Genomic DNA, 20,629 nt, shown 5'->3' on the forward strand with positions numbered 1-20,629 from the left:
CTACATCAGGTTCAGTGTTCAAACCATCCCATCTTTTAGGGGTGTTCTAAACATGGTTCTATATTACGGGAAGTTTCCATACACCAGTGGTTCTCAAACAATGGGATATTGCCCTCGAGGGGACATTTAGCTATGTCTGGTTATATTTTTGGTTGTCGCAACTGGGCGGTGGTTACATGCTACTGGCATCAAGTGGGTAGAGGCTTGGGATGCTATCAAACATCCCACAGTGCACAGGACGACCCCCCCTCCAGCAGAAAATTATCTGACTCAAAATGCTGGTATTTACATTAAGAAACTTGAGATACACTTATTAGATCCTTTCAGTACTTTAGAATGCGTACTCATATAATGTTCCCACTTAATTTCATCTTACTCATTGATTGAAGTTAATGTTGTTCACTTTCTGTGGCTGTTTTCATTGGAAACAACTGCTGGTCTTTCTCCTGCCAGCAATCGTTTGTATCATTATAATGAGTGAATTAGACAGATTGATTATTTTCTCCCATTGTTTTTATTTAATAGACTGCAGCAGATGTTGGAATAATTGAGAGCATTCAGCTAAGAAACTTCATGTGTCATTCAATGCTCGGACCTTTTAAATTTGGTTCTAATGTCAATTTTGTGGTCGGCAACAATGGAAGTAAGTACTTTTACCTTCTTTCTTCTTTAACTTTGAGCAGTACTTTGAGATTAGAATGCATTAACTTTTTTAAATAGGTGATTATTAGTGCTGATAAATCTAAGCTTTATATCTATAACTTTTGATCTTGAATATTTTCAGTATTTGCTGCATGTCTACAATTTGAGAAAATGAGTTAACTCTAGTTTCATTGTTTATGCAATAGGGATAGACATTTCTTGCTTTTGTTTTGAATCCATTTACCTTGGAATTCATACCATAGAAGAGTGGACAAGCTATCCTTGTTGCATTTGAGGCAGCCCTGTGTAAATGTTGTAACAGAGCATAAATAAAAGTGCCACGGGAATCCAAACATGAAAGAAGCTAATTCTCACTCTTGTGGCCATTGAAAGCATTAAGAGGAAGTATGGTGTTTATGTTGGGACTTGACTGAAAATGGTAGATTGTTTAGGTCTAATTGAGAAAGAAACTGAGATGTTCTAGGTAGAGTGGTCCTCGGCCAAGGTTTGGAGGCTAGAAGTAGATGTGTGTGGAGCATGGTTAGCAACCTCACAGGGCTTGTTCATACCATACCTGGTAGGAAGAGGCAGAAGTGACGCTGGAGCGTCAGGCTGTAGATGATACGGTTGAAGAACTATAGTAAAGATTTTGGAGTTTTATTCAGAAGTCACTAGGGAACCAATTAAAGTTTTTGAGAAAAGTTAAAACATGATCAAGATTTGTGAAACAAACTGGCCACGTTGTAGACACTAAATTAGAAGGTGGAAGACACAGGAGTTAGACCAGTTCGGTAGCTTTTGTGCTAGAACAGGCATGAGGTTTCCAGATGGACTGAGCCAGGACACAGGGAGAGGAGGCTTGCCAGAGTCTACAGCTGGTAACAGGGCTGGCACAGGGTATTAGGTGTGTGTAGTTCCACAGTCTGCTTAGTTGCTGTTGGTTTTCCCTACTCTATATTCAGTCAAGAGAAAAGTATTTTCAGAAGGAGCGAATAGACAAAGGGATTAGTGCTACAGGGAGGTCACACGGGACAAGAAGTAAAGAAAGACCAGCGGGTTTTGCAGTTAGGTCTTTTCTTATTTTTGCCTTTTGAAACAGTGATTTTATTAGTAAAACTTAGGAAGAGGTAATGCAAGTAGTGGAGGTAGTGAATTTAGAAGTGAAGGGAAAGGAGAGAGTTAGAATGGGACTTGAAAGGCATTCCAGGAACTAAATTGGGTTAAGCAGTGGTGTCTTTTGGTTAATTTGGAATACATTAAGGAAGATGATGGGCTGATAAAAGCTGATTGAATTGATTGATCATTCATAAAAGGTTTACCACGTTCTGGGTAATTTTGTAGATGTTGGAATTTTTGTGGTATTTTGTGTCTGTTAGGGTAAAAAGAAGTACACTTTTCAGAGAGCTAACAAATTAGTAATATTCAAATTAGGAGTGATAGTTGTCCAAATATTACATAAAATACCTGTCTGTTATGACTGACAAGTTTTCATATTTAAGTTCATTCATTCAACAAATATGTGAGTGCCTATTATGGGTAGATATTGGAAATACAGCATTGAATAAAGTAGACAACCCTTGAATTCAAGGGTTGTTAAAAATAGTTCCTGACTTCTAAGAATTCATGGAAAAAGTAAATTGCAATCAAATGAGAATGTGATAACAATTAGATGAATTAAGTATATAAGTATAGTTAGATAGGTCATTTAATAAGTTGATGAGCCAAGCTACAGTGGGATTTTTTTAGGTTGGAAAGATAACCATTTTTCCATTTCCTTATTAGTGGCATAAATTTAATTCCTAAAATGTACTAATTTTTTTCTAATAGCAGTAGCTAAATATTTCATGATATATACAACTTTTTTAATTTTAAGTTTGCTGTTTTGGCACTGGAAGAAAATTATAATTGAAGTATAATGTTTTCTGGGTTAGGCTAATTCACATTTTCACTCAGAAATCTTTTTACCTCAAATTGTAGGAATTGGCCTTTCCTTTTCTCTCTCTCTTTAATGAATGTGATTTCTTCAACACCTGCTTCTTTAGGTGGGAAGAGTGCAGTACTTACAGCTCTCATCGTTGGTCTTGGTGGAAAAGCAATCGCAACTAATAGAGGATCTTCCCTAAAAGGTTTTGTGAAAGACGGACAGAAGTAAGTGTTCGCTTTCTACATGTATTTTTCAGTTCTTTAGTGAGAAGCAGCTACTTTTGAGTCCCAGTTCATAAAGACATTATAAGAAATGAGTTGGCTTCTCAGAACTGGAGCCGAGGTATCTTTCCATGCCTTTCTCTTGCCCCCCATTGCCAGCGTGAGTCACTGTTGCCTGTTAGTCTCACCAGACAGAAAGCTTGTGTAAGTTATTGCCATGTGCCTGCCTACCTACAGTCTTATTTCTGTTACCTTTCTGGAAGACCGAGCAGTGATAAATACATGTACTTGGGTTTAAAGGAATATTTGTACCCACTGGACTTTCCTTACTCTTGATCCAAACCCAGCTTTAGCAGGTACACGTTGATATGACACACCCGAAAGCCGAGACCATGATCGGTCAAGGTGTCCCTGCACAAAATCCCTGCCTCTTGCTCTTTCAGAATTCCAGAAAAGTATTCCAGTCTGTCTCTGTTTTTATATCCTTTACACAGGTGGTTCACCAGTGAGTTTCACTTGAGGACCACAATCACACGTCAGCTTGTGGTCCATCTTGTCCCTTGGTAAATGGTCATATAACTACCCTCTTTGGCTTTCTGTTTATATTTCTTTTCGTTATAGTTTGCCGTTACATAACTACACAATAATTGCCCAGTTTACATCATCATAGACTCGTGGCCTTTTGCTCATTAGGAGCTCTCTTCAGGATGATGTCTGTATTCTTTTTAATATTAATACTGCCTCAGACAGCTCTGCAGGGACCCTTGTTTCTCCTGACAACTAGACAGCCCAGACTTTGTCATAGCTGCCAGAGTGAGGCTGCGTCCACGGCTCGTTCCTCTCTCATAGGCCTCCTGCCCAGAACACGGGGGACTTTGATAATTAACAGTGATGTCTGTTTTCTCATATAACAGACTTTCCTCTGCCCAATGTTATATCCATTTAATTTATCCCATTTTATTACCAAAAAATTAGAACAAGGGATGTGAATCAGGATTGTGGGTATTTTTATGTATCTCTCAGAAACCTGTCAACTGATAATTGTTGGTGTCAGTTCAACAATCAGGAATCCCCAGTGTGGGGTGTGACGAAGGAAACTTAATTCAGTGCGAACAGCTCAATAGTGTTACAGCTCAATTATGAAATGGCATGGCTGTGAAGCGCCCTGGGGCCAGGCCCCTCGGGCTAGACAGCTTAGCTCTTCTTTGCTATACTCTGCTCCACCTGCTCCAGTCCGGTCACATCCACTCCACTCTGACCTGCTCTACTCTAGCGAGACTCCTTTGGTGGTGTTTCATTTCCAGCTGGGGAAATGCAATCTTCTTCAGCTGTTAGTGGAAAGGGAAATTGTGCTTTCCAAGCCAAAGGGGAACTGAGTTATGTAGACATAAGTCCCCGCCCCTTGTCCCTGATTCATCCATCCTTATGCACATAACTCCAAATCCTCGCAGTCTGATTGGTCCAAAAGGCACTGCCCTGATTGGTCAGAATGGAGCCACTCTGATTGGTTGGTGAAAATGCTGACGAGGATATAGCTGCACAGCTCCTATTGGATGGGGAGAGCCTCATTCCTATTGGTTGTAATAGTATTCCAAAGTCTCCTTTATAAGGACTGGCTTGGATGGCAGGAACACTGTACCAGCAGGCTGTTCAGTGTGGGAGGCAGGCAGCTTAGTGCAGGCTTCTCCCTGAAGTACAGTTTGCATGAGAGGCCTCTGGGTAGAAATGGCTGCTAGGCTCTGCTGTTTGATTTTTTTTTAATTTGAGCACATTTAGCCACCAGGCACCCTTCTTAGTAGGTATCTTCTTTCTCAGGGTCCTCAAACCTTAGGAATCTTAACCCTAAGCCAGGCTTCCAAGTTGACTCAGTATAAGCAGGGAAAAGATACACAGAAAGTCACTTCCCATGACTCATGGCCTTGAAAAAGAATTGCTTGGTAACAATTCTCCAGCATGTTTCCTGTCTCTATTTATCTTACTTAAAAGGGTCGCAGACCAGCAAGGTCTTCTCCCCCACAATCCCCAAACAAAATTATGTCTGAAGTGAAAAATTCATTATTTTAACACTTAATAGTCCCAACTCAGTTTCTGTTTATTGTACTTAACTCTGCATTTCTTAGTTGTCCAATCACCTAGTCTCCCTAGCCAGATAACACATTGATCTTTCAAATAGAAGCTTCAGGAAAAAATTATTTTTTCTGTATCATTAAATGTTTTATGTCTCAATTAAATTATATTTTTTTCCCATTTGGGAAGTACCTGGAGCAAAGCAGAAACTTCTTTCTGAGACTTGACCTTAGACTATTGCAGGGAGGGAGGGAGAAAAGGGGCGGGGCAGGGGAAGAGGAAAGAAGGAAGCTTACATAAATCAGGAACTTTTGAGGACACTGCCTGTAGCTAGCAACGTCAGTACATTTCAGTCAAGTTAATAGCAGTTAAACATGAGCTTTAACATGAGCTCAGTCTCCTTCTTACTGACCTTGTCTGAAAAAGGAGCTATAAACAGCTTTTCCAGACCCATTACTATTCCTGTTGCCATCCCCTGTCTTATTTAAAACATGTGGTATGTATAAAATTCCCCTTCTAGTCTGATTCTGTCACCATGTTTTTACAGAATCAACTCACTGAGCTTTTCAGTTTTATCCATAGTCTATTCTGCATCTAAACTCTAGGTGGCGCTCCCACTTTGCCTGAGGAATGGCCGTCAGTCTAACACAGGTGTGAGTTAGTCCTGAGGACTCTGCTTCCCCCCAGACCAAACATTACACTCTCCCTTTGTGACCTGGGAGTTGGGCTGCCCATAGAGATGCTCCTGCACGGTTAGGAGCAGCCCGAGAACTGCGCCCTGAGACCCCTTCCCTGAGGCTTGGCCCCTGATCATTCTTCAGCCCTTTTTCAGTGATGGGAGACAGTGAATCCATTCTTCTCATACATTTCCTCTCGCAGTGACCCAAGGTCTTACGCCCCTGGCTTTTCAGATTTTTCCTGAACACGTTCAGTTCACTGTCCCCTCCTTGGCCTTCCTGGTACTAGCCCCGGTGGTGTGGGGGTCTTTGCACCAGGCCTGTTTTGCCATCAGCTGTGGCATTGGGAGGGGGTTATGCAGGGAAGAAAACTCATACCCCTGCTGTACATTCCTGATTTAGTTAGTCAGGGTTACAGAACTCACTACGGCTCCGCAGAGAAGGGGCAAGTGGGTCACATTTTCACTGTGTTTTCCTTGTTCCTCGATCCCATCCCCATCGGTATGTGCTGCTGCCAGTTACTTTTATGCACATAGGTTCTTACAGAGTTGAGAAAGAAGCCACATGCTTACTGTGGCACTACTTGTTTGCACTGTCATTCTTAAAGAACTCTCAGTGATAATCTGTCACGTAAGCATCTCCCGTATTTACAGACAGTGGGTTCTAGGGCCCTTGTCCCAGATGCAGCACCAGCCTCATTAGTACGGTGGGCAGGTTAACGCCCTGCTCAGTTGTCCCTCACTCCTTATGAGCACTATTAGGCCATTTCCTTACGCCGTAATTTTTTTAATAACTTGACTTTCTTATTTTTAATAAATTCATATAGCAACAGGATGTCAGTGACTTCAAAGTTCTCACAACACTAAAGGTAACTTTCAAATGCGAGCAGTGGCTAGGAAGGAAAATAATAAAGTAGACATTTGCTAGTCAATTGAGATGTTTGATAATTCACTTTATTTTAACCTGTTTTCCTGAGGTACATTCACTTAATACTAGATAATCAGACTAGTTAATGAAATAAATATTTTTTGCTCCATACCGTAGGCCAGCTGCCCTTTCCCATCCTGTTTCAGGTAATGGTTTCAGCTTTGCTGTTCATTAGAATAAACTTGGGGGCCTTTTAAAAATCCTGCTAGTTACAACTTTGCAGGAGAATATCTGTCTTCATTAGAGATTTATGACTAAAACACACACACTCACACACACACACACACATCCTCCCACTCAGGGTAGCTTTAGAAAAGATTTACCGTAAAGATGCTGGGGTATATATCTTAGAAGCTTCCGGGAGGAAGTACAATCGGGTCTCATGAGTACAATCTGGAAATGAGAGACATGAGAACCAAGTATCTTTCTTTTTTGGGTCTGTGGTTTCCTCTCTGTGCCTTTGTCCCTAGGCCTCTTGCCTCCCTCTCCCTTCCTTATGTCTATGCTGCAACTCTCCCTTTATACCGCTTCCCCCATCCTCTTACGTCATTGGCCGTACTTCTGAGTTGTTCATTCCTCTCTTCTCGTTCACTATGACAGATGGGTGGGGGTTTGAGTGTGTCTCTGTCATTGTCTCTGAAGTATGTGTGCTTTCGTCGTTCAGCCAAGTTTTTGTTAACTCTTTCTATGTGCAGGCATTTATGTCTGACTGTCTTAGTTTGGGGGCTGTGTGGGTAAGGCAGTGCTCCTATGTTCTAGCTGTCTCTGATTCACTGCCAGTGTCTGTGGGTATATGTCTCTGTCAGTCTGTCTGCGTGGTTTCCCAAGCGCTTACCTGTTCTGTGCTCCTGCTTCTCTCTAATCTCTGCAGACTTCATACTTGCTTATCAGAGTGTAGTGCCCCAAATTGGATTCTCTCATCCCAGAGGCCTCATAACTTTGTACCTCTAAGGAATAACCATCTTTCCACTTGCTTGTGTCTAAATTTGAGTTTGTTTTTAAAACTTTTCATTTTGAAATAACTATAAATTTACCGAAGTATTGTACAGTTTTCCTGTACACCCTTTACCTAATTTTTCTTAATGCTGACGTCTTCAATAACTATGGTACTTTTATCAAATCTATACAGTTAACATTGGTACAATATTGTTAACTAAACTACAGATTTTATTTGGATTTGACCAGTTTTTCTGAATTTGAATTTTTAAAGGAAAGAATCTGGTTCAGATAGTGTCAGACTTCTCGGTGTAGCTCAGCTTCTGGAGGAGAGGATGGCGACTGATGCTACGGCTGCTAAGCCCTCTGTCTGCCAGGGCACTTGTAAAGGAGCGGGTGGGGGAGCAAGAGCTTGAGCAGACCCAGTGTGTCTAGTGTAATATCAGTTTACAGTCAAGTTTATCATGAGAATTTTTAAAGTATGTATTTATTGATGTCCTTTATTAACTTTTTTTTAACCAAATCTTACTTTAACGGAAGTTAGAATAGAAAAATAAAGATTGAATTTTCCCCCTGTAATGTTAAAATATGCATGACTATAAATGTTTTAAACTTCAAAAATAATTCCTTTTTCATACCAATAACTTTAAGAAATTTTGAGATTTAGTTTATATTTATTGATATCAGATATTTTCAGTTTTTTGTTGCCAAGTAATTGAAAAATTAAAGTTGCTCTCCTTGATTCTAATCCTCTTAGAAAATGTTATTACTTCACTATAATTCTTTTTTTATCATTCTTAAAATCCTGCTGTCAGTATGATGCTTTATTATATAATTTAGAGTAATATTGATTATATATTGCTTACAGGAAAACATACAACTTATTTACTTGATTTGAAACAAATAAAAGTTCAATGTTTTATGTGCAAATGTGGTAGACTATTGCTAGACTAGTCAATTACTTTTTATAAAGCTTCTCTTATTTTCAACTTTAATTTTTTGTTAGGCGTAATATCTTTAACATTATTCTGTTTTAGCCTGTAAGCCCTGAACGACTGGTGTAAAGCTGCTTTTCAAATGAATTAGCCAAATTACTTGGAAGTTGTGAAAATTGTGATAACCTGGTATGACAGGTGCATGTCCCTTCATGTGACATAGCCTAACCTTATTGCTTTAGCTCAGCAGATATCTCAATAACATTGAGGAACAGAGGTGACGATGCCTATAAGGCAAACGTGTACGGTGACTCTATAATTGTGCAGCAACACATCAGCATGGATGGAAGTCGGTCCTATAAACTAAAAAGTGCAACAGGTTTGTTAAGAATATCTTTTTATTTCATATAAAATATTAGGGAATATCCAGTTAAAAAGAGTTAAGTGGTTATGCTCGTATTCATTGAAAGGGCGCTTCTTACCGCTTGAAACCTTTTTCTTGTAAGGCGATTGGTCAGTTGCAGGTATGTATATACAGACAAATATTATACATATGTAGTTGTACCATAGGACATTTCTATAGCAAAACCATGGTTAGCAGGTTTGGGGTTCGTTTGAAACAGGCTATGCCATTTTGTTCTCATCTGCAGACCTCCTTTCACCCCTATAGTTCCTATCACATGTGGAAAGGGATGGTTCGCAAAAGGTGGGCAAGGATGTAAAGGAAGAGGAGCTGAGTGTTAAGAGACAGAGGAGAAGGAACAGAAAATGTTTAGCTGCAGGAAGAAGAGAAGCGTGATCACTGCATCCATGCTTCGTCCTCCTCTGTGTACTTGTGTCGTGATCAGTGTATTACCCCAGTTCATTCAGATGTGTGTACATTCAATGGTAACTTTCTTCATGATAAGGAAAAGTAATTAATCTGTATGTTTATTAGTAATCGCTCATTTTTTCCTGTATGTGTGTCCTAGAAACAATCTGGTCATTTTATGTTTCTCATAACCAGGCACCGTGATTTCTACTAAGAAAGAAGAGCTGATTGCAATTCTTGATCATTTCAACATACAGGTAATTGCTAAGTTTGTGTTTCCGATTAATTAATGCACTTGGTTACTTTGTGTGATTTCCTTTGTTGTGTAGAAAGAATTAAAATAGCCTCATATGAGTAGATTGAGCACAGGAAGAATATGTATCACCTTTATTAGTGAAGTTCCTTAAAATTTAGTAGAATTTTCAAAAGATAGTACTGTTACTATAACATCTTTAATTTGATAGAGCAGTCGAGACCCACCTAGTCTGTACCTATGTGCTAAAATGAATGTTCATAAAGGCTGAAAGTCACTTTGCTTCTTGCTCTCCTAGTCAGAATAGCATCAGAGTTTCCTAAACTCAGTTGCTAAATTCTTGTAGAAAGGAAATTTATTCTAGAAAGATAAAGCATTTCTTTATGTATTTTGGAGATATTGGTCAAACCTGTAGGAGACAAGGCTTTTGAGTACTTTCTGCTAAGATATTTTGACTGAATAATTGGAAGTAGGGCACATACAGGCCTTTAACATTAGCCCTGGAATTGTCTTTGACGGTCATCTAATCCAGACCCTTTATTTTGTAGGTGAGAAATTGGGAGCCCTAACAAGTAAATTTGCCCTTGCAGTTGTCTCGGCGTGGTTACTGGTAGCTCCTAGATTGGGATCCAGACACAATCATTCTAATGCCCTATCCATTTCACCACCCTGCCTCATTCCAGGGTTGAAAACACCAAGACTAGTTACCAAGGAAGAACAGTTACTAGTCTGGGTCTCTTTCCCAGTCTGCTTTAGAACAAAGCTGTCCAGAAAATCTTTCTGTGATGGTAGAAATAGTCTGCATTTTGCTGTCTGATTGAGGTAGGCTCTTGAGCACCTGAAGTGTGTAACTGAGAAATCAAATTTTTTTATTTTGTTTAATTTTCCTTAATTTAAACAGCCGCATGTGGCTGGTAGCTTCCATATCAGACAACACAGGTTTAGAAAAATAATTATTAAAATCTGGAAAAAAGCAAATTCAGCAAATAAATTTGAGACTAGAATGCAAAGAATTTGTTAAGCAAAATCAGGAAAACCAAAAGTTAGAGTTCATAGACTCATAGTCAGTATTGGGAGAACCTTGAAGGGAGAGCATTGAGTATAATTTTCACACTCCATACTTACCTGGTGGGGAAATCCTCTATGCCTGAGGCTTCTGGTTCCCTCTGTAGACTGCTGTACTTGTTTAAAGTTCTTATTGTGTGAAAAGTTGAATGCATCTTGTTTTTCTAAGCTCCCTCTTCCGTGGGGAACGTAAAACATGTTTATTCTTTTGAAATACTTCAAGTTTATTATCATAATTCCTGTAGTCCTCTTGTATGATTCAGTTAACTAAAGGTTCAAGTTCGTTGATCAAAATACAGACGGCCTAGAGCTGTACTTATGTCGGTACAGGAGCCACTGGCCACTTGAGCACTTGAAATTGGGGAGTCCAAATTAAGATATGCCGTAGTGTGAACTACACACCGGACTTTGAGACTTGATGCAAAGGAATAACTCATTTTTTATATTGATTAGATATTAAAATGATAGTATTTTGGATATAAAATTAAAAACGTATTGTTCAAACTAATTTTACCTCTTTCTTTTTATATTCTTAGTGTAGCTACTAGAAATTTTAAAATTACATGTGTGGTTTGATTGTATTTCCATTGGACAGTGGTGGTCTAGGAGGGAAGGGAGTATTTATTGTCTTTAAGTTCCTGGTTATATTTGTCCCCTGTGGTTCCCCTTATCTTTTTCTATGACTTTTACCTGCTAGTGCTTGCTCCAGGGTCTCAGTAGGTAAAGCTGCAAGATTCTTAAATAATTCCTGGAGTAGTGTAGGAACTACCGTGTTTCCCCGAAAATAAGACCTAGCCGGGCAATCAGCTGCAATGCATCTTTTGGAGCAAAAATTAATATAAGACCAGGTATTATATTATATTATATTATATTATATTATATTATATTATATTATATTATATTATATTATACCGGTCTTATATAAGACCCGGTCTTTTATTATAGTAAAATAAGATTGGGTCTTATATTAACTTTTGCTCCAGAGGACGCATTAGAGCTGATTGTCCAGCTAGGTCTTGTTTTCGGGGAAACACGGTAGAAACTCCAGTTCAGAAATAATGAAAAGGATGTGGAGAAAAGATACAAACTTTGGGGAAAGCCTTTAATCCCCAGTTGGTGGTAAGAAGTCATTAAAGCTAGTGTATTATATCCTACATTTAAGAAGTCAGATGCACGGTGAAATTAGGATGCAGGGCAGGCCTTGTAAAAAATATGTGGCAGTCAGAGTCTGATCTACCTTTATAATAAGAGAAATGTCATATGTAAAGGTTTCTTTATAACTGTAGGATTTTTTAATTATTTTAGAAGGGAAGACCCAAATTTTTACTTAAAAGGAAGATTTTAACTATCATATGCTAACAAAGTGCAGTCAGTATTTTACAGATGGTAAATGAAGGAGTTTTAAACTGTTCTCATTTATGTTGGTCTTACATATTCTGTAACTTACAAACAGGATTATTTTCTGACTTAAATTGCTTTGTATTAACACCAAAAATACAGGATATAAAACTCTGAACCTTTTTGAAACACATTGTCTTTTTTAAGAAAACTTTTGAACTATAGTTTGAACTGTTACTATACTTTACTGTTACCTTAACTGTACTTTAACTTGTTAGCCATAGGTGGTTTAATTCAAGTAATGGCTTATTTGAAATGGCTGTCCCTTCCAAAATACAGAAATGACTTCAGTATTTCCATTTGTTTTACAATGTCTTCATTAAGAAATAACAAACGGTAAATCTGAGAAACTGCTGTAAGAAAAGTAAATAATACTTGTCATCATAATTCTCAGGAAAAAGTCTAACTGACTTGGACTTTTTATATTTGGAGAAACTAGCTTGCCCAAAGCTACATAGGAGGGTAGAGACAGTCCAACAAGATCTCGAGTCAGCCGACTCCCAGTAGGGCTTTTCCCGCAGTGTCACCCGAGGGTTAACTAGTAGCATAGGGGTGGGAGTCTATAAAACGGATGAAAGAAATGACAACTTTCTAAAACATTTCTTCAGAGAATTCTTGTGCTTGTACACAACCTCATATAATGGCAGAATATTTAATTTTCAATATACTATTTATTTTAGTATCATGAAATACTGAAGCACTTTCTCTGTGTTATAACATTTTTATATGTGTATTTACCCTAATGCTCTAACCTGTGGCCAGTACTTAGCCTTCCTGGCCACACCATAGGTCAGATGTATTGTATATTTCAGTGCATTTATCTTTAAGTCAGTAGTAAAATGAGGTATTCAAAAATAACCTTTGTTTTGTTTGTTTTAGGTGGATAATCCAGTTTCTGTTTTAACACAAGAGATGAGCAAGCAGTTCTTGCAGTCTAAAAACGAGGGAGACAAGTACAAAGTAAGGAGCTCCAAGTAAATATAAACTTAACAAAAGAACATATTTATAGATAAAGCATGTATATTGGACGTAAGTCCTGTTCACGTAATAAATATTGAGGCTTTTTTATTAAGCCACCTAATTAAAGTAATATTGTAAGACTAATTTAGGAAATTGTTAAGTAAGATGGTAACTTAACATTACCAAAATGTTAATTTTTTGGTAAATCCTTGCTTCTACTTTCTGGCTTTTAATTCTGAGGGAGAATGGATTATCATTTTCTAAAATCAATCTTTAAGGAAATACAAAGGAACAATTGGCCACACATACGTAATAACTTTGAGGCCTTAAACCATGCACTAAGATCAAGGATACAAATGTTTTCTCTGCTTTCATCTTTGCTTAAAGGATGGAAGAATCAGTGAAAATGAGTTTTCAAAATGGTATTACTCTCCCACCAAAGTCTTCTTTCATGGGGTTTTAAGAGCTTTTGCAAATAAACATGTAGATGTGAACAGAGTAGATTAAATACATTTTGGGTCTGAAATAAAACATGTTCTTTGTGTTTATGTGGACGTGCTTAAGTATGTTTTTCATGTCTTTTTTGCAAAATCGGTCTACAAATCTTGGAGACCAAAACTTTTTTACAATTTCATGGAAGTTTGCAAACTCCTCTTTTCCTTTTTGATACAGTTCTTCATGAAAGCAACCCAACTTGAACAGATGAAGGAGGATTATTCATACATTATGGAAACAAAAGAAAGAACAAAGGAGCAGATAACTCAAGGAGAAGAGGTTTGTAGACACTTAATGCAAATATTTTTGAGATCAAATTCCTATAGTTATAAATAGTATTGTAAAATTATATACCTATATATAGATATCTATCTACATTTTTATAGCACTCTGAAGTATATGAAGTGTGGCTTTTATATTCAGGGTATTGATTAGCCTTTACTTTTTGTTTTGTAATAATGAGTATGTACATATCTTCCTCTGTTAAACTCTAAACTAGAGGACAGGGCAGTATCTTACATTGTTATCCTTTGATACATGACTCGTGGTTCTACAATAAGATATCACTAATTCCCACTGTAAGTTTAAAAACTATAATATTTCTTTGGATGGGAAAATGAGCACAAGCCTCAAGCTGATATTAAATATAATATGCATTTGTAATTGCATATGGTAGATGACTTTCCTTACAGTAGTGAACTGTTAACTTTCATTAAGCACTGATTGCTCGGTAGCAGCTGTCACATCGGTACTCACCAGCTTGGCAGCTGTGCAGATTTGCTTGAATTAGAAAACACTCAAACCAATGCGACCTACTTAAATTTGTTTTTATATCTGCTATATTTTGTTCTTGTACTTCCTTCTTCAGATTCCTGTCTGATAGTCAGAGACCTTCTGTCTGATGATCAGAGACCTCAGAATCATAAGGCTCACATTTCAACTGTTACCCAGTACACTAAGTCCCAAGAATTTGTGTGTGATTCTCTATCTTGTTCTTTTTGTTATTTCATCAGTTTTACACAAGCAGCTTTCAGCAACTCCTTAGCTTGTTTGTCTGAGATAGAATTGTACCAATGATCGACCCAGATCAAATTTATTAACTTTTACACTCACCTTTTTACTTCTAAGTTTCTGAGGAATGCGTATTTAAAATCTCATCTATAGTGGCATGGCTCATCAAGTGAAAAGTCAAAAAGCAAGGATGAGTATATTTATTTTACTCCCCAGATTATCCCTTCAAACCTGGTATGTGGTTTACTGTAAAGGAGCTACTGTAACCCACAGAATTAATATAGGATACTTCAGTGGAGTGTTGATGTCATTATTGGGGGAAGGCAGTATTTGCATATTCAATCAAATATACATAGTATATGTTACATTTAGTATTTTAAAAATAATAAATCAGAACTTGGAAGAAATTTGTTTGCTTTAGGCAGCTTGGGTTTAAACCCCCACTTTCTCCATGATATACTTTATCATCAACGATTAAAGATATTTTGATTATGACTTTTAAGAAGTACTTCCCTATGTCACGTAGCAGAGTTCCTTATGTAAAATATGCACTTAATAAGAACTTTATTTGACATTAATTAAATGTCCTGTGTTGCTATACAGAAAGAATAAATGTAGGAAGAGCAATAAAGAAGGTATTATCATTGTCCAAAGATGATGGTGACATAAATTAGGGGGTAGTGGTAATAGTAATGGAGAGAAGAGTTTTGAAATGATTTGGGAAGATGTCACATAATGAGGGAGGGGTAAAGTTGCGACAGAAGCGATATCAAGGGTGACACAATGACCTTCATGTTAATGACCTGAGTGGTAAAATAAGTTTAAGATAGGAAGCTTGGGAAGGGAAACCAGTTTTTCTTTTCTTTTTTCTTTTAAGAAAGATGATGAATTTCATTTTGAACATATTAATTTTGGGCTTATAAAGCATCCAAGTGGAAATATAAACTGAAAAGTTTGATAACGTGAATTAGAAATATAGAAGTCAAGTCTGGCCTCTAAAAATTTGGTTGTCGTAAGTATATTATTGGTCTCTAAGCCACAGAAATGACTTAGATTGCTGAGGAAGAGAAGAAAGTGGGCCCTGGCCAGGCCTGAGCCATGAGAAATGCTCATGGAAGCCATAAAAGCCATGGGAAGAGAGAATTTGAGAAGGAAGTAGTCACGACTGTATTGAGTAGGCAAACCCACAGCAATGTACAGATATTCAACTGTAGTTAGTGCCATAATCTTCATCCATGTCTGTGGTGAGTTTCAGTAGTGAGGAAAACAGAAGCCAGATTGATGGGGCTAAAAATGTGAGGAAATGGAAGAGAGAATTTTCATGAAACATGGATGGAAAAAGAAGACTTTTAAGTGGAGGAGGTGGTGCCTGGGGATGGGTAGCGGTGCTTTTGTTTGTAAGTGGGAAAGATAAGGGAGTAAAGATTTAAATATGATAAAGGAAAAAGTCAGTGAAGAGGGTGAAATGAAAACAGACGAAAAGATGAGATAAAAAATCTGCTAATTTAGATCTGAGAAGGCAGAACGGGTTGGTAAGATTCAAGATATAGGTAGGAGATAGGGACCGGGCTTAAGTATAAGGAAGCCACCGCTTTGTAGCAGGAGGAAGAGATATCAGCTTTAGATTTATAAATAAGGTTGTTGGAAGTTGGAGGGCGTTTATCTCTAACGGCTACTAAATTCTCTGAAGTAGGAGGCAGGGAAGATGAACGGATTAGTGTGGCAGGGGTGTATGAAGTTTGAAGAGAATAATAATGGATTGAAATAATCCTGGAGGATGGGAAAGTGACTTGGATAGGTAAACATAGTACAATGTGCAAAGATGTACAATGTAAGGCCCTAGCTGAATATGTAATCATGAATGAGGGGGTGAGGCTGTCTCCCCAGGTGTACAGAGTACAAAGTCTAGGAGCCACTTCAGAAACTGGCCTCATGTCATATTTAATAATTGTTTGATGATTTTATTTATTAATTATGAGAGAACTTAGATGAGAAAAATTATGCCTAACTTGATTTTTGGATATTTCTTGTGGGCCTTTCGTTATGTTTGGAATGGGTACTGGTATACTTTGCCTAGAAGAGCAAACCAATCTGTGTATCACATATGGAATAGAAAGAAAATGGGACGCTGAGTTTCGTGCCTTGTCTATATTGTGTGGTCTTCACCCTTTTATTCCTTTATTCTTCATCTGAAGAGTATTTGGCCACGGTTATAGTGCAGAAATTATCAAAATTGTTACACCTAGTAAAAGTATACCAAAGAACCAACAATATTTTTATTTTCACCTTAAAGAAGTCATTTCCTAGCAAATCTTTTTTAGTACTTGTTTATGCAGTGTATTTAAAAGAAATACATTTGTAAAAAGTCTTTTCAGTGTTAATAAGAAATATATCCCTTTTTTTTAAAGCGACTTATTGAGCTGAAGCGCCAGTGTTTAGAGAAAGAAGAGCGTTTTCAAATGATTGCTGGTTTAAGTACAATGAAGACTGATTTAGAACGCTTGAAACATGAAATGGCTTGGGCAGTGGTAATTTTCACTTAATTATTTGTTCACATATATTTGCATTACGCAGAACATACTTGGTTACAGTTAGTGATTTGCTGTATAATTTTTTTTAGGTCAATGAAATTGAAAAACAATTGAATGCTGTCAGAGATAATGTCAAAATTGGAGAAGATCGTGCTGCTAGACTTGACAGGAAAATGGAAGAACAGCAGGTGATTAGTTTTTTTATACAGATTTAGTAGGTTGAATGTTGAGATTGCCGATATTAGACTATCTATGACCTACGAAAGTAGCAGTTTCAACCTATATTTTTGGGTGCCCAAAAAATGGATACGCATGACTTGTATTCATCTTTTGTTATCGGTATATATTATTACAATTTTAATACGGTTTTTTTGTTTCTTAAAATATGTATACATTTTTTTGGCACCCTCTGTATTTATTTGTATTTGAATTTATTACTCAAGTGAAGCCGACCTAAACTTTCGTTCAGGGATTGCTGTGGCGACTCTTTTAGGAAAGAGTACACTGTTTGGCTGTCATCAGCCTGTTGAGGTTGGTGATGCAGACCTCTTACATTCGTGAGTGTGGACAAGGGTGCTTTGCTACCAATTAGAAATACTAGATCTTGAAGCTTTTTCTCTTGGTTTCACTAAGGAGTAGAAACATAAAATGGCTTGGGAAGTAAAGGAGTGCTAGGATAATAGTGAATTAGAATAATATTAAAGCTAGGTATCATGAACTGGAAGATTTCAGAACAATGCCCAGGGATTGCTGGTGGAACTTTTAGGGAACTGAGTTTTAGGGCCCAGAGCTATCAGTATTGCATATGGGTAGAACCCATGTGGGATAAGTTGTTAGGTCTGTTAAAGTCAATTTCGATTTCAACCTGAGAACTAAGAGCTCAGGTGGAAACTATGTTATTTATTTATTTAAAATTCAAGACACCACAGAGTTCTCTGTGGTTGGCGGTAATTATCTGTTGGGGTCTTCCACATGAACCTTTGACTATATAGCAAGCAGTCCACTCTTTATACTCACCTTTCCATTCCTTTTTTAAACAGCTTTATTGAGATATAATGCCTGTACCATTGATTTCACCCACGGGAAGTTTACAGTTCCGTGCTTTGTTAGTATGTGCACAGGGCCGTGCAGCACTGCTTGGGGACTGGTCCCACCGTCGTGCCAAAAGCAGAGTTCCTCGCCTTCCCTTTCTGATTAGCGTGACTGACTTACCTCCTAGTATCTTGTTCTACTCAGGAGCTTTTGGCCCCCAAGATTGGATGTGGTATAGGATGTGATCCTTCCCACCTTGCTTTTTCCTGTCTACCCCCAAGATACGTCTTTTTCTTTTAAGGGTAATGACATTAATCCATCAAAGGTAATCGATGAGTCTGTAAAAATAACAGAAATGCTAAAGATAGTACGTTTACTTGGTGATCCTTAGACTGGGTTGTTTATTCCTTCTTTAGATAGTAAATGAAAGTTGAACCCCCCTCACTTCTCTGAGCTCACATGTGCATTATTGAGAGAATATTCTGAAATTTTCACCAAATTCTTCTCAGCCTCATTTCTTAGCTTGTCCTAAGGAAAAAGCTTAAGTTACTTCCCTCTTTAGATATTCCCCTATCTGAAAACGGAGACCAGCTGAGTAGTAGATGTGCTTACTTTTTTTCAGCTGTGAAAAGGAGGCTCATGGCACTTGGTGACACTTAGTTCTGTGGGTGTTTGTGCCACTTAAGTGCTTGGGCACTTCATGCAGTAAATTTCTGGAGGGTAAGGACTGTCATATTTATATCCTTCCCACCGTGTCTTACATAAAACCTTTCACATCATATATGCTTGGTTATTGATTATAGAATGACTATTGAATAAGTTTCTGAAGAAATAGTGTCTAAAGCAGACTTCAACTTGTGTTAACCTAATTTAAAACGGAAAATATGTAAATTATGTTTAGTTTGTAGAACACACAGAACAACTTCAATTTTTATAAAAAACAGATTATATTATCAATGTTTTCATAATAGAACTTCACTATCATTCTGTGTACTGCTTCCTAAATATCCTGCATATTGGTCATTCCCTAACCTTATCTCGTTTTCAAATCTTTATCTGGAACACTTGATTCAAATATCTGTCTTTACATCTTTACTTTAAACTTAGCATGTTCTGGACACTTTAAACTTAGCGTGTCTGGTTGAATAGCTGTGACAGAGGCAATATGGCTCACGAATCCTGAAGTATATACTATTTGGCTCTTTCTAGAAAAAGTTTGCTGATCCCTGATCTAAATTGTTCTCATATTTGTTCCTTCAAATCCATTCTATTGTCAGTGCCCCATTTTGGCCCCTAATTATTTTTGCTTCCGAATATAATAGTAACTTCTTCCTGGAACCTTTCCTTCCATTTTTTCCTCCACCCTGCCTTTTAAGTGTTTCCAAAGTGGTTTAATGTACAGATGTGGTCATACCTTGTCTCCCTGTTGTCGGGAGGGTTAAGCCGTAAGCTGATCCTTGTGGAATTCAGAGCCCTTCTGCCCTGTCATCTTATCTCCCACCACCACCTTCTCAGTTTGAGCTCTAAAAATATTTTTAATTCTTAAAGTGGCTATTAATCCCTTTCCATGTGCTTCTCCATCTGCCCCTAACACCTTTCCCCAACTCGTCTTCTGGTGCATTTTGATTAATTTTTCAAGCCTCAGCTCAAATGCTACTTGTTCTTTGAAGGCATTCCTGACTTTTTCTGGCAAACTTATGGGTTCTTCTATGTTTCCACAATTATAAACAGATGTATCCTACTTCAGTATTGCTGTATTCAAACTGTAGGATCAATTTTCACTCCTGTGTTTCTGCTATTAGTAAATTGTGTCTTTGTTTAATTGTGTATCTTGAAGACAGTTGTTACTGTATCTTTGTATTCCAGAACGTAGTACATTTGTTGGAGATGTGGAATTAAAATTTAATTACATTTTAGTATTTTATATAATTATGTTTGCTTACCTAATGTCTTGAGTTTAGTCAGTGAAATTAAGTTTATTATTGGGATGTGAACTATATATAATTAAAAAGATTTTCTGTTTATTAAATAAAATATATTCCAACAATGTTATTTTCTTAAAGGTGAGGCTCGATGAAGCAGAAAACAAATACAAGGATATTCAAGACAAACTGGAAAAGATTAGTCAAGAGACAAATGCACGAGCACCAGAATGTATGGCATTGAAAGAAGATGTTATTGCTAAGAAAAGGGCCTATAATGAAGCTGAGGTGAGAGAAACTTTCCAACCTGGCATATTAAAAACTACATGTCAAATATAAATACTATTCATTTATTTTTTAAAAGTAGAGGTTTTGTAATTGAGTAGAAATCTGCATTGCTTTCAGACTTTAAAAAATGTAATGGTTTCAAATGGCCATCTATGTGGTTTTTTTTTAAAGTATGTTTCCTCATGTATTCAGGCTCTGGTTTAAGGATTTGGTGAAAGTGGACTTGAATGGGGTATTTGCTTGTTCATTTTACTAAAGTGTGTCTCATTGGTTTAGGTTTTATATAACCGTTCCCTAAATGAGTATAAAGCATTAAAGAAAGATGATGAGCAGCTTTGCAAAAGAATTGAAGAACTGAAAAAAAGGTAAAATAGTTACTTTGCAATTTTAATGGTTACCTCATTTAGTAATAAAATAATCTAGGTGAAAGGGAGTATTGTATTTTCTGTATTATTGCTAAAGGAATTTTATCACCGTGCTTTATGTTTTTTAAATGTTAGGTTTTTTCATTTAACATTTTTTAAATGTTAGGTT

General features: G+C 37.3%; 1 protein-coding gene across 2 annotated transcripts in view; it reads left to right on the forward strand.

The window, feature by feature from the left end:
• SMC6 (structural maintenance of chromosomes 6) overlaps positions 1-20,629 on the forward strand; it is a 65,149-nt gene that overhangs the window by 11,310 nt on the left and 33,210 nt on the right. For both annotated transcript variants that reach the window (XM_019752691.3, XM_088796284.1), the window contains 10 exons: positions 526-643; positions 2,685-2,790; positions 8,572-8,708; positions 9,336-9,397; positions 12,736-12,816; positions 13,489-13,590; positions 16,731-16,850; positions 16,943-17,041; positions 19,949-20,095; positions 20,372-20,460. In XM_019752691.3, the coding sequence (XP_019608250.1) occupies positions 526-643; positions 2,685-2,790; positions 8,572-8,708; positions 9,336-9,397; positions 12,736-12,816; positions 13,489-13,590; positions 16,731-16,850; positions 16,943-17,041; positions 19,949-20,095; positions 20,372-20,460 (1,061 nt within the window). The remainder of the gene's footprint in view (positions 1-525; positions 644-2,684; positions 2,791-8,571; positions 8,709-9,335; positions 9,398-12,735; positions 12,817-13,488; positions 13,591-16,730; positions 16,851-16,942; positions 17,042-19,948; positions 20,096-20,371; positions 20,461-20,629) is intronic.

This window comes from Rhinolophus sinicus, chromosome 2 (genome assembly GCF_057876585.1).
Source record: "Rhinolophus sinicus isolate RSI-liver-muscle chromosome 2, RSI-T2T, whole genome shotgun sequence".
Taxonomy (NCBI): Eukaryota; Metazoa; Chordata; class Mammalia; order Chiroptera; family Rhinolophidae; genus Rhinolophus; species Rhinolophus sinicus.